A 25,445-nucleotide genomic window follows, 5' to 3' on the forward strand; every position below is an offset into this window, starting at 1 on the left:
GGCAAAATCAAAATTTAGAACTTGACCTTGACCTTTGACCTTGACCTCATTTTCTAAGTTAAGACCTATGGGCCTCAAATAAAAACAATACAGGGTTATATGGTTAATAGTTGATGAGTTGAAAACACATATCGACAAATTTATTTTGTAAAGGTAGATAACTCCTATAAATTTTCATCGAATCGCTTCAATCCAAATTAGCCAAAAATTCCTGAGGATGTAAGGAACATTTTGTAAAAAGAATTTTGTCAATAACTTTTTTTGTTAGGAAGAAGATGCACTCTGATGATAAACAGTAAATAGGGAGATAACTCTTACAAAGAAAATAGTTCGGCTTAGCAGGGTGAAATTTAAAAGCACATGAACTATACGATACAATATAAGAAATATCTAAGCGACATATTGTGAAACAAACATTTATCGCAAGAACAAAATTTGGGGGAAAAAATTAAAAAAATAATAATCAGAACAAATACAATAGGTCTGTCCACAGAAAAGTGGAAAGACCTAATGAGCTAGTTTATCATGAAGATTTCAAGTATAAATTATGGAAGTTATGTGAAAACAAGAGGAATAAATGAAAATTTTTCAAAAAAGATACAGGTTAATGAGACAACTCTTTAAATAACTATGATATCTGTATTATTTTAGAACCATCCAGACCACCTGAATTTGTGAACAGTGGCTATCAAGTTATTGATGAAGATTGCATCAATAATGCCCGCAAGATAACAGTTCTTTGGAAGGTAGGTAGATTCTTAATTTTAGCCAGATGTTAATGAAACTTTACATTGTTGTAGAACACCCATTAGGATTTGCTTAAAAGAATATGATTATAGTCCAACATGGTAAAGGGGAGATAATTAAATTTACTTCTCAGTATAATAATCATGATAATAGTATAGTTTTGTGAGTTCACTCACAGTTGTCAATAGCTTCATATCTTACTATCTTTTTCTCGGAAACCACCTACGGTAACTAAAAGACCTCACTAGCAATCCTGTTGAATATCTGAAATAAAATATAGCTGCCACCAAGGAAACTCATTTTGACTTTGAACTGATTATTTATTTACACCGTATTATATACTATGGAACATTATATTACTGAGTGTATATAAAATATATTTGATTTTTTCAGGCTATAGCTGAAGAGTATCAGAATGGTCCTTTTAATGGTTATTACATATCAGCCTCTAGTCCTGATGATGGTCTATTAAAAGACTATCACGTTAATAGTACTGGTTTAGACATCCAGCACCAGTCAATTGATATTCCATGTGACCAACCAATAACTATTACCATGAAGTCATTGGGAAAGGCAGGATATTCTAATACATCAACCATCATCATACCAAAGGCTAATTGTAAGTCATCTTATCTCTAATCAACGATATTCAGAAATTTTTATTTATTTTCTTTACAAGAAGCATACATGTGATTCCCATATTTATCGCAACTTATCAGTATAGTTTATAAACTAGGGGCCTCAGTGTCAGAGAAGCCTTAGTAGTCGAACTCCTATATAGTCTGTTAACAATGAAGTTGTGAGTTCAAATCCTGCCACTGACATGTGTTGTCTACTCCAAATTGAACAGGATTGTCATTTTTACTACTGAAGGTTGTTGGTTCTCTTTGGCAATCTAGCTTTTTCTACGAATAGAAACTGCAAAAGCACAATAGGGCTGAAAGTGGCTTTTAACACCTAGCTATAAATATGAACTGTTGATGACGTCTATGATAGTAATAAAATATGACTGCTACTGATTAAAAAGATAACAGGTCAATGTAGTAATATAATTCCAGATGGGTGATTTTGGATTGGAGGAGCAATTTCTGTATATATTCCCCCCCTCAAAGTCTCTTTTCTTTTAGTATTAGTAGTTCTTGTTTATTTCCTGTCTAGATGTTACCCTGATCAGTTTCTTTTTACAAAATTTAAGCAAATTTTAACTAAAAGTAATGTCATATTGTTTAGTACTATGGTAAAATTTAAAGTGATTCAACTTTTGCATGTGAATTTTTTTTTTTTTCTGTCAACAAATTCAAACATTTGATGTATTGTTACAGCTGTTATCCTAATGCTAGCAAGTTAAAAGCTTTGTTTGTATTAAAGTTTGCTCAAGCATTGTAATTAAGATTGACTGTGACATCTGCAAACCATATCAGAAGGCAGCGTTTAACCTGTACAATGTATAAGTAAATTTGATTATTATAATGTTCAATCAAATTTTAATATAATGTATATGTTCTGGACCATATGAGTATTTGGACCATATACGGTAGGTATATTTTTCAATAATATGCATGAGAAAACTTTATAAAATAACAATGATTGCTACATGCAATTGTATTATTTACAATTCAAATAACATTAAATATTGATGCCAAAGTTAGTTTTCATCGCTAATTGTCATCTTGCATAGATGCGTAGGGTGATATTTACGTCCACACGGTATCATAGCTTTGCTTGGGTCCTTGGTCATTCTACGGTAAAAAAGCTCTAAATCTCCAATGTTGTAACCATGGAAATATGACTGAAGTACATCATATCACCAGACAACTTTAAATAGACTAGTGTCCTTGCCGGTGACGTCATTCATTTTTTTTTTTACAAAACACGTATAAGTATAAAAAATTATGAATATTGCACTGCTAATGCTAATTATATTAAGTTTCAAAAGTAAGCAATTTATTAGACTTTATCCTGTCGACCTTTACGTCGGTTATAGTAAAACAGTTGACTTCTTGTGTAACAGTTCATTAATATATTTTTGGAAGTTATCTTCCCAGGTCGACATTTTGCCATACACTCGTAATAACATATCGGTAATGAAAAAAGGTGTTTACTATAGTTTTGACTAGTGATGAAATTTACTGTGTGAAACTGCTTATTTTATTTTGTTAATCTTGTTATTACTAATTTTTAATGAAAAAAATGACCTTTGATAGTGTCTTTTTAATAACTTGACAGCTAGAAGGGTTATATAAAGAGGTAAGTATAAATGTACCTGTTAATTACCCCGACCATACGTGTACGGTCCGATCATACGCGTATGGTCAGACCATATGAGTATATACCCATATGGTCATGACCATACGTGTATGGTCCGGAACATATACAAGTTCAACTCCGCCTTTTTATATTGTTCTCAGATGTCAATCTTAATTACAATACTTGAGCAAACATTAATACTAATAAAGCAAGCAAATCAAACCTTAAACTTGCTAGCATTAGGATAACAGCTGTAATGTGAATTAAATAAACTCAAATATTCTGATTTCTGCATTTATATTAAAATAAATTTTACTGTTACAGGACAACTTTAATTGTTCTTCCATGCACACTCAAAAGATCTGGGGTGACATCTTATGGAATTCCCTGTATATTAAAGCCTTCTGTGTTTGTTTCTTCTGTGAACTTTTTATTAGACAGTTAGTGTGACATTTGTGATGAAATATGATGATTATGCTGTGCTTGGACAATTGTTTCAATGACAATCTTTGTATATTTTGTGATTTTTTTATGGCTTTGCTTTTTTATCTATATCGCTCTGAATTACAAACAATAAAGGTAAATGAATAAAATTGTATAGTTCATTTTATTGAAAACAATATAATTATTCTTGCATTCTTTCATGACAGTTTAAGAACTGTAAAATTATTCTACCCTCATTTTAAGAGGAGACATATTGTTGCTATCATATCCTTGCATTCACAATAGCTTGTGAACATGAGAGTTACTTCCAGATTAGAATGGTACAGGACACTTGCTTGTAGCTATGCATTTTTTGGCATAAGACATAAAATTATGTATGCTTGAAAATATTGAAGGTGTTTTGTTTGCTAGTGTTTCTATGTCTATTAATATCCCTCCTGTTCATTCTGTCAAACTTTCTTTTAATTTCTTACCACAAGTTATGATAGTTATTATTCATATAAGATGTTTTCCAGTCTAGTAATTAACACATAGAAAATTGATTCAACAATTTGAAAATATTAAAATCAGATTTAGGGTTCCCTTAGGGTCAATTATTTATTTTGCCACCTCTTTCACCAAAACAATATATTTTTCGCCACTTTATTGTTTTTTCGCCAAGTAACATATATATGTTTTTCGTTTAAAAATTTCCTTTTTTTTCTACCCCCCCCCCCCCCCCCCCCCCCCCTCTAAATAAGATGAGTTTGCCCCCATTGTTGTCGATGATTATTCTCTCAAACTTATCTTAGAGTCTACATTGTAATGAATAAACATTTACTTTTAAAGAGAAGAACTTTATTTGTAAATGAAAAAGTTGAGAAGTAAAACTATGCTTGAAACATGTGTGTCACTGAAACAACTTTAAAGTACACACTCAAATCAATTATCTATATATCAAAGTCAAAGGATAAAGTTTTAGATTAGAGATTTTTCTTGCTTTTGAACATTTTTCGTCATAATAACAGTTTTCTTTCTGGACTATCATTAAATAGGAGAAGAGAGGTAAAAATTTTTGCTTCAAACACGTGCGTCACAAAGTGGTTAATAAATCCTTTATGTGACATGTGGCGGACACCTTTTAACCATATCATTTTGTCAAACAATATAATTAACACCTTTATTAATTATTCCTTTGTTGTGGATAGCTATAAAATGCAATCAGCTGATTATTGTTTTTCTGTCAAAATCTTTAAGTGAATTCCGAGTACTGTCTGATCAGGTAAAGTCAGAGAAACCTGAAAAAAGTAAACAAACATGATGGTTGAAAATAAATCATTGTATAAATTTTTTTTGCCAAATTTTTTCGCCAATGACAAATTTTAATCGCCACAAATATTATTTTTTCGCAAATTGCGAATATGGCGACTGCCAGCGGAAACCCTGCTTGACACATAACAACATAACTTTATAAATAAATGGCTGAAAAAAATCTGCAGACAATTTGGGTGAAGGGTGGGTCTAGCAGTTATAAAATTATTCCAACCTGGTAAATGTAAAGATAGAAATTCTCAACAAGTACTACACTTTTTAAACCAGTTTAAATTCAAAAATCACCAGAGCTCCCTCACAATCAAATGCTAGACCTGTATAAGTATATTCTCATCTAATGTTCCTACTGGTATACACAGGATTTTTGTATTGCATATACAATACCCTCAGATATTTTTAGCTCACCTGGCCTAAAAGGCCAAGTGAGCTTTTCTCATCACTTGGCGTCCGGCGTCCGTCGTCGTCCGTCGTCCGTCGTCGTCCGTCGTCCGTCGTCCGTCGTCGTCGTTAACTTTTACAAAAATCTTCTCCTCTGAAACTACTGGGCCAAATTAAACCAAACTTGGCCACAATCATCATTGGGGTATCTAGTTTAAAAAATGTGTCCGGTGACCCGGCCAACCATCCAAGATGGCCGCCATGGCTAAAAATAGAACATAGGGGTAAAATGCAGTTTTTGGCTTATAACTCAAAAACCAAAGCATTTAGAGCAAATCTGACATGGGGTAGAATTGTTAAACAGGTGAAGATCTATCTGCCCTGAAATTTTCAGATGAATCGGATAACCCGTTGATGGGTTGCTGCCCCTGAATTAGTAATTTTAAGGAAATTTTGCTGTTTTTGGTTATTATCTTGAATATTATTATAGAAAGAGATAAACAGTAAACAGCAATAATGTTCAGCAAAGTAAGATTTACAAATAAGTCAACAAGACTGAAATGGTCAGTTGACCCCTTAAGGAGTTATTGCCCTTTATAGTCAATTTTTAACCATTTTTCGTAAATCTTAGTAATATTTTACAAAAATCTTTTCCTCTGAAACTACTTTGCCAAATTAATCCAAACTTGGCCACAATCATCTTTTAGGTTAGTAGTTTGAAAAATGTGTCCGGTGACCCGGCCATCAAACCAAGATGGCCGCCATGGCTAAAAATAGAACATGGGGTTAAATGCAGTTTTTGGCTTATAACTCAAAACCCAAAGCATTTAGAGCAAATCTGACAGGGGTAAAATTGTTTATCAGTTCAAGATCTATCTGCCCTGAAATTTTCTGATGAATCGGACAACCCGTTGTTGGGTTGCTGGCCCTGAATTAGTAATTTTAAGGAAATTTTGCTCTTTTTGGTTATTATCTTGAATATTATTATAGATAGAGATAAACTATAAACAGCAATAATGTTCACCAAAGTAAGATTTACAAATAAGTCAACATGACTGAAATGGTCAGTTGACCCCTTTAGGAGTTATTGCCCTTTATAGTCAATTTTTAACCATTTTTCGTAAATCTTAGTAATCTTTTACAAAAATCTTCTCCTCTGAAACTACTTTGCCAAATTAATCCAAACTTGGCCACAATCATCTTTTGGGTTAGTAGTTTGAAAAATGTGTCTGGTGACCCGGCCATCCAACCAAGATGGCCGCCATGGCTAAAAATAGAACATGGGGTAAAATGCAGTTTTTGGCTTATAACTCAAAACCCAAAGCATTTAGAGCAAATCTGACATGGAGTAAAATTGTTTATCAGGTCAACATTTATCTGCTCTGAAATTTTTAGATGAATCGGACAACCCGTTGTTGGGTTGCTGACCCTGGATTGTTAGTTTTAAGGAAATTTTGCTGTTTTTGGTCATTATCTTGAATATTATTATTGATAGAGATAAACTGTAAACAACAATAATGTTCAGCAAAGTAAGATTTACAAATAAGTCAACATGACTGAAATGGTCAATTGACCCCCTTAGGAGTTATTGTTCTTTATAGTCAATTTTTAACAATTTTCATAAAATTTGTAAATTTTTACTAACATTTTCCACTGAAACTAATGGGCCAAGTTCATTATAGATAGAGATAATTTTAAGCAGCAAGAATGTTCAGTAAAGTAAGATGTACAAACACATCACCATCACCAAAACACAATTTTGTCATGAATCCATCTGCTTCCTTTAATATTCACATAGACCAAGGTGAGCGACACAGGCTCTTTAGAGCCTCTAGTTTTATTTGGTTATTAAATCTTCTTCTGAAGGACATTTTCTTGAAGATTTAAGATAGAAAGTAATGGTAAAGATGTATAGCAATTGACACGTCAGTTTGTTGGTCTACAATCAAGTCGTGTCTTTGTTTTTGACTATTTTATGTCTGTACAACACACTTAAAAGGAAAAAGATAGAAGAATAAAGATACCAACAGGGCAGTCAGACACTTTAAATTAAAAAGGAAAAAAGACAAACAACAACTCACAGAATACTACACAGCAAACTAAAAATTGATCAACAGGGACTCCGGGGTAACTCAGGAGTCAACAGGTGGCACTAGTGGTGTTAAACATGTAAAAAACTGGTTTAGTAGCATTTGGTCATTGTCATTGGAGGAAATTAGCATGAAATTGTGGTTTGGCAAGCTAGTAAAACAAAGTTCTGCACAAACAAACCTTTTGCCATTTTACATATTGTTAGGGTTAATGATACTCAGGTTGAGTTCAGTTCTGGTCTGTGGTGCCTTTGTGCTGATCATGAGTGATAGAAGTTGGTGAACTACTGTATAACTAGCCTGTCAACACTCAGGTTGGTAGTTTGATTCCACACATGACAGGTGTGCTGGACTCCAATCCTAATTGACTGGGATTGTCAGATTTCCATACAAGGTTGATGTTTTTTTCTGTGCACTGTCTTCCTTCACTGGTTCAATAAAAACTGACCACCAGGAAATAGCATAATTTAATCAATCAATCTTTTAATTCTGATGCATTGGACTTTTACCATTCAAACTATCATTTATATATCACAAATAAAAATTAACTTTTACACCATGGTACATGCAATCAAACATTGGCTCAGACAAGGCAAATTTTTATGTCGCTGCTGCAAACAAAGATAGTATTTGTTGACCTTTAAGCATATGTCTATCCATGCATTTTAAACGTCTCATTATCACAAGAAACTACAGGTCATAGTGTTTTGGTATATGGAACAAACTTTGGTCGGTTTGTTGTCTCTTTGACACTTTGTCACATGTATGAAATACTTGGCACTTTAATAAACTATAGTGGTAAAATAGCTCACAGAACATTGTGTTTATACATTTTACTATAGGGGTAAAATAGCTCACAGAACATTGTGTTTATCCATTTTACTATAGGGGTAAAATAGGTCACAGAACATTGTGTTTATCCATTTTACTATAGAGGTAAAATAGCCCACAGAACATTGTGCTTATCCATTTTACTACAGGGGTAAAATAGCTCACAGAACATTGTGTTTATCCATTTTACTATAGGGGTAAAATAGCTCACAGAACATTGTGTTTATCCACTTTAGTAAACTATAGGGGTAAAATAGCTCACAGAACATTGTGTTTATCCATTTTACTATAGGGGTAAAATAGCTCACAGAACATTGTGTTTATCCATTTTACTATAGGGGTAAAATAGCCCACAGAACATTGTGTTTATCCACTTTAGTAAACTATAGGGGTAAAATAGCTCACAGAACATTGTGTTTATCCATTTTACTATAGGGGTAAAATAGCTCACAGAACATTGTGTTTATCCATTTTACTATAGGGGTAAAATAGCTCACAGAACATTGTGTTTATCCATTTTACTATAGGGGTAAAATAGCTCACAGAACATTGTGTTCATCCATTTTACTATAGGGGTAAAATAGCTCACAGAACATTGTGTTTATCCATTTTTAGCATGTAAGTATTTTAATATAATATTATATTCCAGTACTATATGATATGATGTATAAAGTGTATATTTTTTGTATTTTTTGCAGACATATCACAAACAGAAATAGCAGGTATTGTAATTGGTGTGGTTATATTTGTGGTTATTTGCATCACTATAGCAGTTTGTCTTGCTAGGTAAGTTTTTAAACTTAAGAGGTATAGCAGTAAAAAACATCACTACATTTGACAAAATATGTAAATCTTATACAGTGAGATGTGGCTTCAAGTAGCATTGAGGAATCTGAACTGTCACAGACAGTTCGTAAGAACATTAAGTGAAGGATGCAGCTCTTGTGTTATCAACAATGAATTAAACAAAATCAAGCAAATTCTGAAATATGCAGTATGATTTCATGGTAATAAATAAGCTACTTGAATTAGTCTCTAAAGCATTGTGAAAAATAACCTGAAATAAGCAAATGGATTAAAGAATATCTATAAAAATGTAGGAGTTAAAAAGAACTAAAGGATTATTTTTTTTAAATTAGATAATTACAACAGAAACCATACCATTAGTAGATATGATTGTAACAAATTGACTACTGTAAACCATCTTTAATATTTTTGAGAGCAATTAATTTTTCGCGACTTTTGCAAGTAGTTACTGTAAATTTCAGAAATTATTGCGTGCATTTAATTATTGCCATTTTGTCATTTTAGACTTAAATGCGATTTTAATATTCACGATTTTGAGAAAAATTTAATTCATATAGTATTTTTCAAAATGTGAGTTTAAATTATTTCGTTTACAACTCTGTCACATTTTTCGCATTAATTAAAACCTCACAATAATTTCTGAATTTACAGTAAATAAAGCAAATTTAATTTGTAAATCCTTTCAAAATATATATAACTTGGATCTTTCCTTATCAAGTACATCAGTTCAATTTAAAAATCGCGAAAAATAAATTGCTGTGAAGTGGACTAGAAATATAAAAACGCGATTTTAAGTATCCGGGAAAATAAATTACAGTGTTTGAAATGCAAATGAATCTATTCTTGTTTTACCTATGAATTATGTATCTTTATCCAAATAGCAGCTCACCGTAATGAAACAATTCATGTTGTTTTGTAGGATGGATTGTTGTGGAAAAATTAAAGAGTTTTTCAAAGAACCTGAGATAGAGCTACCTACTGTTAAAATAAATAACATGGTGAGTAAAAATTTGCATGCAAATTGACTTAATTATCATGTAAAAAGTAAAATAACAAAAATATCAAATTCTGAGAAAAATATTTAACAGAAAGTTTCTAAGCAAATGACGAAATCAAATGATCAAACACATCAAATGAATGGATATCAAATGTGATATTCCTGACTTGGTAAATGCATTTCTATGTAGACCGTGGTGGATTAGACCTGGTTTTATAGCTTGCTAAACCTCTCACTTTTACTACATTTGCATAAAATTCCATTATATTGAGAATGATGTGTGAACAAACCAAAAATACATAACAGGTAAAAATGTTAAAAATAGGGGTACAGCAGTCATCATTTGCAAGACAACTGAAATAGATTTAGGCTATGATGGAGAAAAAGCACTAGCTTCATATATAATCTATGCCTTGTTATTTTGAGGGATAAAAGGAAATGTCAGAATGGGCAACCCTTAAAAAGTCATCAAGAAGTCAACACCCACAGGTGTCTATACAATTTGTTGCCCTATAAATCATTGGCTGTCTATAAAAGTATTGGACAAGTAAATCAGAGAATATCAAAGAGCACCCATCAAAACCAATTCCTATAAATAACGAAAGACAAATATAAATATGGTGCTTGACCTAGAACAGGCAAAGGAGTTAGTTTGTTCACTGTAAACTTTCCTGTATCATAGTTAATCCAGATCTTTGTATGTAAAATGGCTAACATTGCAGTCTGTCAAAAGTGAAATTACAATAATACTAAACTGCAATGAAAGTTCAAAAGGTAAAGTCCCTCATCAAATGGCAAAATCAAAAGCTCAAACACATGAAAGGAACGGAAAATTATTGGTTTCATCCTCCCTAATGACTATAATTGCTTCACTCCTTTCAAGTCTAATAATGTTTACAGTTTTAAATCGAGGTACCCTTTCTAAGTGGATTACTAATAATATTGACAAAATACAACATATAATTTGTCAATGTAAAATAGCATGGTTCAGTAATTACAGTTACATTTAAGGTATCTGGATATAACTAGCCATGAATTTTTTGAAATTTGTGTTTATCAATGTGTAATTTTATTGATGTGTAAAAGTGTTAACCAAAGCTCATTTTGTTCTAAAGTATCGAAGTTTAGTATTGGAATGCCTCATGATTATTGTCAACCAATCAAATGTATGGATTTTGATAAACGATAGATAGATATAGGAAGATATGGTATGAGTGCCAATGAGACAACTCTCCATCCAAGTCATAATTTGTAAAAGTAAACCATTATAGGTCAAGGTACATGTTATGTAATTATATATCAATACATATTCTCTTTAAGGAGCATGATAAAGACAGTGGACATGAGACAGATTCTAAATCCACATTCAAGTCTACACATATTAATGAGATAAGTGAAAAAGACAGCCAATATTCTGCAGTCTACAGCAATGCTGGTTATAGCTCAGTAGAGTCACAGAATGAGGACCACTTTCTACAAAAAGGCTCTAGTAAAGATGGAAGCTCTCAATCTATCTGTGAATCCTTCTCAGATATAAAAAGTGATGAGGATTCCCCTCAATCCTCAGGTTGCTCCTATGAGTCGTACTCTAGTGGTAGGTTGTTATTGAACAGTGAAGACGATGATGATGGCTATCGATGGCAAGAAGGTAAGATAAAGAATACAATGAACAATTTAACAACATGGTTTTTATCCTTTCTACAAGAAACTTAGTATGTAGAAGTGTCAGTAGGGTTTTCTGTTCTATTGAGGTTTTTTTTCATTAAATAATACCTCTTTGAAATTAGAAACCTTAGAAGAAGGGACCTTGTCATTACAACATCTCCTACATGGTTTATATTATCTACTTAAAAAACTAATACAGTGTTGATTCGGATATACAGTGGGCATGTGGGTAGGCGTGTGTGGTCCATTGATGTGATCCTTACAACCCATACCAGAAATTTTAGCAGAACAAACCTTGTCATTGCAATGATACTTTAAAGGTTAAATGCATCAATGTGAGACAACATAAAAAAACATCAAATATAAAAGTTCAAATTTATGTTATAAACTTCATTGGTTTGCAGTATTTAGGGCACTTGCTTATTAAAATGTCTAGTAACATTGTTAGGGTGGGGGTTGTGGCAGTATTTAAGGCACTTGCTTATTCAAACGTCTAGTAACAGGGTTAGGGTGGGGGTTCAGGTACAAGTCCAGTTAAATCGACAATTAGAATTGTGTTGTATTTTATTTTATTTTTGTATTACAGAAGATGATTCGTCAGTTAAGAGTTATGTTCAGCAGGATGGAGAAAACTCATCTGAAGTAACCTCATCAAATACTACAGATGCTTCAAGCAAACAATCTTCTACAAAAGACAGTCAACAGGATTCTACAGAAACTTCCAACAAACAACCTACTATAAAAGACGGACATCAAGATTTTACTCAAATTACACATCAAATAGACTCGGTTAAGACTGCAATCAAAACAAAGAATTCATCTCAGGAGGCACCATCAATCAAAAATACTACAGAAGGTGTATGAATTATAACTCATATCCTGAAAATGCTGCTGTTGTATAATAATTTTCTCAGGCACAATTTGTATAAGACTGAATAATTATAAAAAAAACAAAACAAAAAAGAAATGCACAACAGTGTAAAGAAATTTTATTAACCGGATTTTTGTGACAAAAATGTCGGTTATTGATTTGGGGATGTACGGCGGGCAAATGGGCAGTCGGGCGGGCGGCAATCAAATGTTGTCCGTGCATTAACTCATGAACTGTTCAACCAAAGCTTTTAAAATTTTAATATGTTGTTACTGACAACTAAATGAGGTCAAGTTCAATAATGGCGATTTTGATTTTTACCGTTCAGGAGTTATGGTTCTTGAAAGATTGAAAAATCGAGTTTCCAGTCGTGTCCGTGCATTTACGCATGAACTGTTCTACCAAAGCTTCCCAAATTTTAATATGTTGTTACTGATGACAAAATGGAGGTCAAGTTCAATAATGACGATTTTGACTTTTACCGTTCTGGAGTTATGGTTCTTGAAAGATTGAAAAATGGCGTTTCCAGTTGTGTCCGTGCATTTACGCATGAACTGTTCTACCAAAGCTTCCCAAATTTTAATATGTTGTTACTGATGACAAAATAGAGGTCAAGTTAAATAATGACGATTTTGACTTTTACCGTTCAGGAGTTATGGTTCTTGAAAGATTGAAAAATGGTGTTTCCAGTCGTGTCCGTGCATTTTCTCATGAACCATTCAATCAAAGCTTTTGAAATTTTTATATGTTGTTACTGATGACAAAATAGAGGTCAAGTTCAATAATGACGATTTTGACTTTTACCGTTCAGGCGTAATGTTTCTTGAAAGATTGTAAAATGGCGTTTCCATTCACGTTGTTGCATTTACTCATGAACCATTCAATCCAAGCTTTTCAAATTTTAATATGTTGATACTGATGACAAAATGGAGGTCAAATTTGATATTGATGATTTTCACTTTCACCATTCATCAGTAATGGTTCTTGTGATATTGCCAGGACACAAATAAATATTAATAAATCCGGTTTGCTGTCATTGTGACAGCCTCTTGTTAGTATTTTCATAGGTTCCTTTGCCAGAATATTAAACAAAGCTTTAATGATCAAAAGTGTCAGCTTTAGGCTTTTATGATTAAAAGTGTCAGCTTTAGGCTTAATGATCAAAAGTGTAAGCTCTAAAGGCAAAAATATGTATGGAAAAACTGTTGCAGGGATTTTATATTCTTAGTAATTGAAAATCGGTAATCTTCAACACTTCTTTTACAGAGGTGACCAAAATATTGAATCTGTAGCAGGAAGTGATCAAATGAATCATCGGTTATTCTTTGTCATATTAGTTTATAAGGTTTTTTTTAGCAAGAAACAAGCAAGATTTGTTCATGGCATGATTAAAAAAAGGTAGTACTTATGTCAACTCCCTTTTGACTAATGAACAGAATGTATAATATTAAAACTTACATATGAGATTTATTTTGATTGTAAAATACAACAAAATTGTAACGCAAGTCTTTACTTGTTAATTTTTATGTATTTTTTTGTGTGATTTGTATTTTTTATAGTTTTATTTAGTGTGCCAAAAAATATAAAAACTTGACGTTCGTGACGTCACATACCAAACAATGATGTCATTCAATAAATTGCGTCACGGTCAAATGACCGTTCTATTGGACCTATTTTGAGGAAAATTTTTCTTAAGCCAAAAAAATACAAAATGACGTTATTGAAAAAAAAAAAAAAAAAAAAAAAAAAGTAGGGGTATATGATGAAGGGTGCGCATCAAAGTTGCGCGATATGGATTAAACAGAAGGCTATTTATCAAATATGCAAAACTACAGTTTTTACTACTAAACATATGATATAAATATACTCAACATATTATGCTCTATATTAAAACATGTACATACAACCACTTTATATAGTTCACTATTTTTTTACTTGTACATATAAAATACTGTATATAATGCACTATGTTTTTTATTTGGTAATCTTGTATTAAGAATCATTGTAAATACACATAATCAATATCCCATATCAGCATTATCTTTAATACTATATGTGTATTCCTGTGATAAGAATGTAACTTCTGAAAAAAATATGTGTTTATTTTTTGATTTGGTAAGAGTGCAATACAATAAGACTTGCTGCAATAAATCTGTAATTTTTACTATTGATATAAATTCTTGTTACCAAAACTGGCATTTTAACGAATTTTAGAATTTTTGTTTTTAAATATTTGAATAGACCAAAATAAATATTTGACTTTCAAACGACATAAATGGACAATGAAAAAATGTATTCAAAAGCAGTGATTTTCCCATGCAGCATCATTTCTGTATTAGCTCATCATATTACTGTCAAGTCGGGCGGTTTTGATAGTCAGATATGTATGTGGGAATTATTGACTTAGTGTTAAATGAATATAAGATCGATAGAACCAGTAACTAATACTGAGAGTTTATGTTTCATTGTTTGTTCAGGCAATATGAACATTTTTCTTAAGCAAAAAAAAAACCAAAACTGACTTCATGTAAAAAAAAAAAAAAAAAAAAAAAAAAGAAAGTAGGAGTGTGATAAAGGGTATGCGATAAAGGGTGCGCATCAAAGTTGCACAATATGGATTAAACAGAAGGCTATTTATCAAATATGCAAAACTACAGTATTTACTACTAAACATATGATAAATATAGACCTTTATCTTACCTCCTGTACATTTCTAGGAATGTGATTGGTTAAAAGAGACCTCGTGGAAACCGTGTATATTTGATATTAGGTTAGTAGGAAGGCGGGACTTATTTCATACACGGTTAGTAGTGGAGTTACGTCCCTTTATATTCCATATAAGGTAGTAGGGAGGCGGGGCTTATTTCATACAAGGTTAGTAGTGGTGTTACGTCCCTTTAGAAAAACAAAACAGTACTGAGAAAAAATCTTAAAGGTTTCAACAGACGAAGAAATTGATGAATAAGATTGAAATAAATTCATAAAACACATTTAAATCTAACAAGTTGTCATTGTTGGCATCTGTTTTTGTAGGATCAATGGAGTTAATCATGTTAATGCTAACTGTATTGAAGACTTGCTCATTTTGATAGGTCACTGGTCTGAATTTTACACGTAAAGATAGTCGGTAAGATAAATTTGTTACATAGTGTGCTAGTGAAGTAATACGGTATATATGGGGTCAGTAAATTCCATATGGGGATTCGAGCTTCGCTCTCACCCCATATGGAATTTACTGACCCCATATATACCGTATTAGGTCACTAGCGCACTATGTAACTAATATTGGCCCTCAGGACTGATATTGGTTTCTTGTGGTGATACAGCATGCAATACGGATTTTGCCATGTATTATTCTGTTTATCATATATTTTTATAAAATCAGATTTATGGGATATAATTTTTTTTTAATTGTCTGAAATTATAAGGTGGACATCAGCTGTTGTCTGCTCTATGGTCAGGTTATTGTCTCTTTGACACATTCCCCATTACCATTCTCATTTGTATTATGATTTTCCTATATTTTTCCAGCTGACTTGTTGTTTTTATAGACATCCTTATTTGCTTAATATCCACATCGTAATGGCCCTTATAATCTTGTTACATTCTCAATATATGTAAAAATTTCGTATATATGATAAATAAATATACTCAACATATTATGCTCTATATTAAAACTTGTACATACAACCACTTTATATAGTTCACTATTTTTTTACTTGTACATATAAAATACTGTATATAATGCACTATGTTTTTTATTTGGTAATCTTGTATTTAGAATGATTGTAAATACACATAATCAATATCTCATATCAGCATTATCTTTAGTACAATATGTGTATTCCTGTGATAAGAATGTAACTTCTGAAAAAAATATGTGTTTATTTTCTAATTTGGTAAGAGTGCAATACAATAAGACTTGCTGCAATAAATCTGTAATTTTTACTATTTATATAAATTCTTGTTACCAAAACTGGCATTTTAACTATTTTTAGAATTATTTTTTTTAAATATTTGAATGGACCAAAATAAATATTTGACTTTCAAACGACATAAATGGACAATGAAAAAAATAATATTCAATAGCAGTGATTTTCCCATGCAGCATCATTTCTGTATTAGCTCATCATATTACTGTCAAGTCGGGCGGTTTTGATAGTCAGATATGTTTGTGGGAATTATTGACTTAGTGTTAAATGAATATAAGATCGATAGAATCAGCCATCAATACTGAGAGTTTATGTTTCATTGTTTGTTCAGGCTATATGAAAATTTAGAATATGCAAGTATTATAGGTTACCTGCTTATTATAAGAAGAACTCATGAACGATGTACATCACTCTACAGAAATTTATCATGATAATTTTTAATGCAAGGTTTTTTTAATTTTTGGAAATGTGTTGATCTTATTCGTTTTGGAAGAGGTAGATTCAGTGAGGTGGCCCCAATTTCCCCATATAGCAGACAATATGTTGGGTTCTTTCAAGTTTTATAACAAAAATTACTGCTGGCTCTGTCCTTTTAGGCCTAAATTTTCATGTAGTCTAAAATAAAATTGAGTGAACTTTTTGAAAAATTCTATTCCAAAGATTTCTGTGAACGCCTTTATATTGTGACATCATTGAATAGTTAGACAGAAATACTGCAGATTCACTCTTCCAAAATTATAGTATAAAACAATGATTATATGAAAGGAAAGCACTTTTTCTAGAACACCCCAGAAAGCTTCAAGTACAGTGTATAATAGATGAGAAGTGTTACCAACTACAAATGTTATAATGTGTTTTTCCAAGATCTATATTGTGAATCTCATTTGAATTCAAGCTTCCTATTGGTTAAGAGGTTAAAGCTCAAGGTCAAGGTTATTTTAACTAAAAAAATGAAATAATGGATTCTGTATGGTAGCCTTTACTTCCCTTGTTTGCTTGTACGAAACTTATACAGATGGTAGATAAAGGTAATGTTGAAAATTCTATTGTTTTAAGAGTCAATAGGTTAAAGGTCAAGGATGCTTACTAAAAATTTAATTATTTGAAGAGTTGGTTTCAGGATGGTATCCCACTTTGACCTATACATTTGTATATACACAATTATTTAGCTGAAACTTGTATATACACAATTATTTAGCTGAAACATTTGCATAATATTCATACATGTTTATTTGTTCCTCAAAGCATACTAGTATTTTTAACCCTTGAAAGAAAGTTGTTTTCTCTCAATAAATTTTCATTTCAGGAAGCATTTAATAGTTGGTAGTGGCAGCTTTTTACATTTATCAGTACCAGTGATGCTTTATTTGAAAGGGCAGTCTGAAATAACTTTATCTTTGGTGCTTTATTTGATAGGGCAGTCTAAATAATGAAGTCATGGCCTTCATTTAACACACTTGTCTAAATACTAGTACCTTTATTTGAACTATAAGTCTAAGTATCTATGGTGCTTAACCTGACACATCAATATCAATATAAAGAACCTTTGGTACATTATTTGACATGTCAGACTGAATACTGATATGTATTGCTTCATTTAAAACATCTGTCTGATTATGAGTACTGTTCATCTTTATTGGACACAATGCAAATATGGATACAGATACTGCTTTAAATATTTCTTATGTAGGTGTAGAATTCAGGACCAAGTAACATTTGGTAGTTTCTTCAATCAAATTGGACTTTCAAATTGTTTTTTGAATTTTTGGTACATCTATACCTTCTTTTATATGACCCTTGTGTAGGTTAGATTGTACTTGTATATTTTTATATGCATAAGAAGTTATACAGAATATTGTTTTTTTTTTTTTTTTTTACACTTTAGATAATTTTCTTGTTTGTATGTATAATTTTCTTTATGCATATGAGATGATGGAAATTTTGTTTTTCTTATTTTGTAATGATAATAATCATGTTTTTTTTTTTTTTTTAAATGATAATAATCATTTTTTTTGCGTCAAAAGATGTGTTTATGCACTTTTATATACAGTTTTATAGAAGTTAACCAGCAGAATGTATTTTTTTCTTCTGTTTATTTACTTTTAAGCTCATCTGGCCAAAAGGGTTAGTTTGAGCTATTGTTGTCACCATGTATGTTGTCATCCGTTAACTTTTACAAAAATCTTTTCTTCTAAAACTTTATGGCAAATAACAACCAAACCATCATTTGGGTATGTTTTTTGTCTATATCGAGGTGAGTGACATTGGCTCATTAAAGCCTCTAGTTTTTATCATTTTAAAGGATTTTTCTACATTGTTTTCTAAACCTTTGACAAAAATGTCAGATATTTGACAAAAATGTCAGATATTTGACAAAAATATCAAATGAGGTTTTGACACAACTGAAGACTTTCACAATAAAGCAAGTTATATTTTATGTATTTTGTGTAATTCTTTAAATGTACCAGGTTAACAATTCTAAAGCTAATAGAATGAAATTCAAAACAGTGTGGCTGTGGCTATTGATTGACACATTAAATTCATCCATTGACTGGGACAATTTACGTGAACGTTTGTCTGTAACGACCACTGTTCACGACGTACCTACGATAGACATTTAAACTGTGGGGTCACCAAGGTTTCTTAACGCCTTTAATTATAAAATAATTCGAAAAATTAACCAGGAATAACCTTTATGTTTTGATTTATATAATTGATATAAATCAAAACATCGTGTTATTTCTGATTAATTTTTCGAATTACTTTATTAAGGTGTTGAGAACCTTTGGTGACCCCATAGTTTAAGTGTCTTTAAAAAGTACATAGTGAGCAGTGATCGCTTACATACAAATGTTCACCTAAATTGTCCCAGTCAATGGATGAATTTAATGTGTTCAATCAATGGCCACAGCCACACTGTTTTGAATTTCATTCTATGATAACCAACAACAGCCTCCAATGGACTACCATTATAAAAAGAATGAATGTAAGTTTTAATGTAAGTTTTAGGGGCCAGCTGAAGGACGCCTCCGGGTGCGGGAATTTCTCGCTACATTGAAGACCTGTTGGTGACCCTCTGCTGTTGTTTTTTATTTGGGCGGGTTGTTGTCTCTTTGACACATTCCCCATTTCCATTCTCAATTTTATTCTTCTCATTCAATTTATGTCTTCCCTTCAAATGTTTAGCCATGGTGTTGTCAATTTAATTTTGGATTTATAAGTTTGACTGTCACTCTGGTCTCTTTTGCTCCTTATCAACAAAGGTAAAAGTATTGTTCTCAAAGTAATACTATTAATAAACTTAGGAAATGTCTTTCAAATCTTTCTTTTTATTTAACTTGACTTATTGATCAAGGTTATCATTATTATGTTGTTGTTTAATCACAGTGTGTTATGTTTTTTGGATGAATATCAATTAGTGTAGTCTGAAGCAATACTTTATGTACTTTATGTAGTGTATATTGGGCATTACACAACATCATATCATACTGTATCACTGACGTTAATTATAGGAAAGCATCTTAATAAAATTGGGAATGTGTCAAAGAGATAACAATCCAAGCAAAGAGCAGAAAAAAGCTGCAACCACCAACAAGTCTTCTATACAGTGAGAAATCCTGCATTCCGCCTTCAGATGGCCCCTACACAAAAATGTGTACTAGTTCAGTAAAAATGGATGCTGTACTAAACTTCAAACAAGAATGTGTCCCCAGTACATGGATGCCCCATCCGCACTATCATTTCCTATGTTCAGTGGACTGTGAAAATGGGGGAAAATCTCTAATTTGGCATTAAAATTAGAAAGATCATATCATAGGGAACAAGTGTACTAAGTTTCAAGTTTTTATTGGAATGTAACTTCATAAAAAACTACCTCTACCAAAAACTTTAACCTGAAGCGGAACAGATGGACGAATGGACGGACACACAGACCAGGACAGGTGCAAAAATGTGGCAGGGTTAAACATATATTGAGATCTCAACTTCTCAACCCTTCTAGCTGGCTTTTGGTTACTGCAATCATTCTTTCTAGTGATTCATATATTGTATGGTTATCTGACTGATGTTGAAGTCTGTAGGTTGATGTCTATATTTCTTGGTCTTGTTTATTTTATTTGGTTGCTGTTTCATTAATGTATGCCCCACATCTTCTTTTACTGTGGACTCATTGTGTTTCGTTGGATATCAATTGTCATGGATTTCATGTGTACAGGGAAACCACGAGTTTAAGAGTTCAATGAGTTACAAATGTTCCATATAAATATATGATGTCTACAGGAATAGCACGAAATCTTATATACACGAAAATGGAAGTTTTCCTAAACCCACGAAAATAAATGAATCCACAGTAATTAATTAAATACACAAGATATACTGTGAGCCATGACTCTCTACTGACACACTGGATACAAATATTGGTTAGAAATGTTAAGCAATGGATATGAACCTATAATGCATAATTTAACATGCTCACATGAAACTCATGAAAACATGCATAAAGATTCAGAAATAAAAAGAATTAAATTGGGAAGCATTGAGGAAAACCAAGTATACCCTGACCTTCGGAGGAAACTATAACTATGAGTAAGATGGACAGAATTTATCATTATTATTATGTCCCTCATGTATACTTTGAAGGAGCTCAAAAACTTGTTTGTCTTCACAAAATGAAAAACAAAGTCAAATTATTGAATGAACTTTTCAGTTTTATTTCAAAAATGTTAATATCAACTGTGTTGGGATTTCTTTACATGATATATATTCTTTGGTAAGAACCAAAAAAGAGTTTTCTCTGTCACCCTGATAGCTGTGCACAAAATTTAAAAAATAGTAGGCATCAAACATTGCCTCAAAGATTTTTATTGTGTCAGATTTATAGTACATTAATTTAAAATTACACAGGTGAAAGTACTTAAAATCAGTACCAAACATGTGCAAGAATCTTCACTTCAGAATTAAGTTAAGATTGTAAAACCCTGAGATTTAAAAAAAAACATTCACTTACAAGTAAACCCAAAACAAACACTAAAAAGAAATCATTTAAAGTTGACTGGCAGATATTTGTTTCAATATGTGCTATAAAAATACAGCTAACATCACCACTTTTTAAAATTTTATTTAAACTTACATGTTCCTTTTAAATGATGTGTATGTTAAGTATAAAGGGAAATAACTGTCAATTTTGTTGAAAATAGTTTTGCAGATATACTGCAATTAATGATATGGTATCAAACGATAACTTTTCAAGATAGAGTAAGGGAACATAACTCTTGACGCATATTTTTCAATTATTTATGTTGTATTTAACAAGAAATTTCATAATTTATATGAATTTAACATGAAGAACTAGAGCACCTTGAAGCTTTTTAGCCTAGTGAAGCTTGCATTAACCTATTAAGTAAGTACATTGTATAATTAAAATTATTCATTTTAGAAGTAAGAGTTACGACAGCATGAAGATTTTTTTTAACAATGGTATGAATGTTCTTACAAAAACAAGTCATAATACATATAATGCATTTTTGATGTGCGTAATGATACAAAATGTACAAAATAGTTGCTAACTACGATAAAATAAAACTACCATAAAAATGCTTTTTTTAAAATAAAAAAACAAATATTAAATCAAGTGCAAAAATAATAATTACATATAAAAGCACTGGCAGATGTAAAAAAACAATATAATGTAAATAATCTAAAAAGCATTATGAGCTGTATATATTTGAATGAGATATTTATGACAATGGTTACCCTCTATGGCTTGTCATTATATATATAAAATAGCACCATGGTATTAGTGTCGATACAAATCTACACTACCTTTTACAGAAAACTTCATTTCTCTTTTACATATGTTTTTTCTTTCACCAAAAACTAACTCATACAATCAAATACTTGTAAACGAGTACATACAATATATTGGCTATATAGTATTCTCATTGTGAAAAAAGATAAGCATTTTTGTATGTATCAAACTTCAAATATTTAATACACTGTATATAATAAAATTGAGAATAGAAATGGGGAATATGCCAAAGAGACAACAACCGGACCAAAGAGCAAAAACTGTTATAAAAAACATAAAAAATTTACTTTAATTGAAATGTTGTTTTTTATAAATGTGACTCACCAACTCCCGAAAATCTTGAAGCCACAAAATCTGAATCAATATGATATAGCAAATCGTAAGAAGAAAAAAAAACACCTGAGAGAGATTTAAATTTTTAACAAAATGGAAGAAGGCCTCACAAATTTTGATATTTTGTCATGCCAATGAGGTTTCACAATTTAAAGTATAATGTAAGATTTACAGTTTCATGCATTGTGGCAGGTATATGAGGATTTTAGAGTGTCCCTTAATGTTCAAGTACAGTCAAACCTGTTGTGCAAAAGTCAACTCTTTTCTTTGGAGTCCACTTCAATACTTATTTGATAGGGGTGACGTCCTATCACCTTGTACATAGGAAGACTGTATTTGCTTATTTATGAAGCACATTTTTACTATTAACCAAAATGACTATTGGTATGTACATGTAATATCCGACAATAATTAGAATTATATATCACTGCTGTATACAAAACAACCATTCTTACATCACAATAACACTGGTCAACTTCTGTTGGAGTGACCAGAGCAAACCAGAGTCTTGTCGTTTTCATTCTTTTCTCTTTTTAATCAGTATTAGATTAATGCACTATTGTGTCTGCAATCAACAATTGACAATCTACTACTCTTTTCAATGTTCTCAAAAATATCATATATAGGCAAAAACCTATATAACAAAATCCATCTACACTAACAATTTTAAATGCCTGATATCATTTCATGATAATGTTTAAAAAAACTTATTTTAAATAAAAATGATGAGATCTCGCAAAGTCAGACCTTACATAAAAATATCACATTATGGCAGTGAGATATACATTGTTTACATGGCATAGCCATTTGTCTTCAACAAAATAAAAAGGTCCAAAGGTCAGCATCTAGGACAACACTCTCCAGGAACTTGAGTGGGTCTTTCGCAGTTCTGTGTCACCTCACAAACCTCTTTCTCACATTCAATTGTTCCTTTCTGAAAAGAAAAATTACAAAAAGGTCAAATAAAAGACATCCCAATTTAAACCATGGACATCTTGAAAAAGAGCATAATTTTTTTATTAGGATTTCTTAACCTTTAACTTTTTACAAACATATCAGATCTTGTAAATCCCAGCTTATACTATTGAAATACACAAATACTTTGACCAAAATCACTTAAAACATCTTCACTTTACTGACAGATTACAAATGGCAGTACTGCCAAGTTTTCATGAAGCAAATAGTTATCAAAGGTACCAGACTTTTAATTTAATACGCCAGATGCATGTTTCGTCTACATAAAATTCATCAGTGACATTCAGATCAAAAAAGTTAGTAAGCCAAACAAGTACAAAGTTAAAATGCGTGAAATTTGGCAAAAAATTGTAATGATCAAAGAGAAAAAAACAATTAATTTAAGGAAAATTCTGCCCCACATATAACATATTTACCTTGCATAAACATGTTTTACAATCATCAACTTTCCAAGTGTCTTGGTCTCTCCTCTTTCTTCCAGTTTCATCTTTACAAAATTTCTTTTGATGTTTCATCTGTCTATGCATCTTTTTCATCTGTAATAGAACAGACATCTATATTTTTATGTTACCATGAGGTTATATGCAGTTTGGTATACAATTCATATAAAGGTAAACATTCAATTTTTTATATAAATAAGGCCGTTAGTTTTCTCGTTTGAATTGTTTTACATTGTCTTATCGGGGCCTTTTATAGCTGACTATGCGGTATGGGCTTTGCTCATTGTTGAAAGCCGTACGGTTACCTATAGTTGTTAATGTCTGTGTCATTTTGGTCTTTTGTGGATAGTTGTCTCATTGGCAATCATACCACATCTTCTTTTTTATATGGAAACTTCATTTGTTTCATTACTACTGTACTTAAAATTAAAACTTCACATACTGACTGCTTATGTCCAATACATAATCTCTTGTTTGTCAAAATTCCCAGAATCTATTTTTAGCATTTCAAAAGAAAAAATTTGATGTCACAGACTTACTGATAATGTTTAGCAATTGCCATAAGGTCAATTTAAACAAATATGTGGTCCTTTTGAAATAAGTCCTGGAACTTAAAATTGCAATTGATAACCTTGATAAACTCAGCATTACAATACCTATTGTGACCTTTTGTTCACAAATGAATAACAGTTGCTACTTTTGAACTAAAATAAAAATGTTGTGAAAAGGTACATCAGGCCTTCCCAACTATTCCCCTTTTATCTGACAGTATGACATAGAATCTGTCAGAGCCTACCACCTCTCTTTTATTTGACAGTATGACATAGAATCTGTCAGTGCCTACCACCTCCCTTTTATCTGACAGTATGACATAGAATCTGTCAGAGCCTACCACCTCCCTTTTATCTGACAGTATGACATAGAATCTGTCAGAGCCTACCACCTACCTTTTATATGACAGTATTACATAGAATCTGTCAGAGCCTACTACCTCTCTTTTATCTGACAGTATTACATAGAATCTGTCAGAGCCTACTACATCTCTTTTATCTGACAGTATGACAGAATCTGTCAGAGCCTACCTAACCTCCCTTTTATCTGACAGTATGACATAGAATCTGTCAGAGCCTACCACCTCCCTTTTATCTGACAGTATTACATAGAATCTGTCAGAGCCTACCACCTCCCTTTTATCTGACAGTATGACATAGAATCTGTCAGAGCCTACCACCTCCCTTTTATATGACAGTATGACATAGAATCTGTCAGAGCCTACCACCTCTCTTTTATATGACAGTATGACATAGAATCTGTCAGTGCCTACCACCTCCCTTTTATCTGACAGTATGACATAGAATCTGTCAGAGCCTACCACCTCCCTTTTATATGACAGTATGACATAGAATCTGTCAGAGCCTACCACCTCCCTTTTATCTGACAGTATGACATAGAATCTGTCAGAGCCTACCACCTCCATTTTATCTGACAGTATGACATAGAATCTGTCAGAGCCTACCACCTCCCTTTTATATGACAGTATGACATAGAATCTGTCAGAGCCTACCACCTCC

At 31.9% G+C, this 25,445-nt stretch overlaps 2 protein-coding genes across 5 annotated transcripts in view; one reads left to right on the forward strand and one right to left on the reverse strand.

Moving 5' to 3' along the window:
• LOC143068141 (uncharacterized) overlaps positions 1-12,553 on the forward strand; it is a 64,970-nt gene extending 52,417 nt beyond the window's left edge. For both annotated transcript variants that reach the window (XM_076241951.1, XM_076241958.1), the window contains exons 8-13: positions 652-746; positions 1,141-1,366; positions 8,747-8,834; positions 9,775-9,853; positions 11,173-11,500; positions 12,104-12,553. In XM_076241951.1, the coding sequence (XP_076098066.1) occupies positions 652-746; positions 1,141-1,366; positions 8,747-8,834; positions 9,775-9,853; positions 11,173-11,500; positions 12,104-12,381 (1,094 nt within the window). In that variant the 3' untranslated portion in view covers positions 12,382-12,553. The remainder of the gene's footprint in view (positions 1-651; positions 747-1,140; positions 1,367-8,746; positions 8,835-9,774; positions 9,854-11,172; positions 11,501-12,103) is intronic.
• Positions 12,554-21,005: 8,452 nt separating this feature from the next.
• The window catches only part of LOC143068153 (peroxidasin-like), a 41,005-nt gene continuing 36,565 nt past the window's right edge, over positions 21,006-25,445 (reverse strand). For all 3 annotated transcript variants that reach the window (XM_076241980.1, XM_076241972.1, XM_076241989.1), the window contains 2 exons: positions 23,851-23,970; positions 21,006-23,393 (listed from right to left, as the gene is read on the reverse strand). In XM_076241980.1, the coding sequence (XP_076098095.1) occupies positions 23,298-23,393; positions 23,851-23,970 (216 nt within the window). In that variant the 3' untranslated portion in view covers positions 21,006-23,297. The remainder of the gene's footprint in view (positions 23,394-23,850; positions 23,971-25,445) is intronic.

Source organism: Mytilus galloprovincialis, chromosome 1, assembly GCF_965363235.1.
Source record: "Mytilus galloprovincialis chromosome 1, xbMytGall1.hap1.1, whole genome shotgun sequence".
In the NCBI taxonomy this organism is placed as follows: domain Eukaryota; kingdom Metazoa; phylum Mollusca; class Bivalvia; order Mytilida; family Mytilidae; genus Mytilus; species Mytilus galloprovincialis.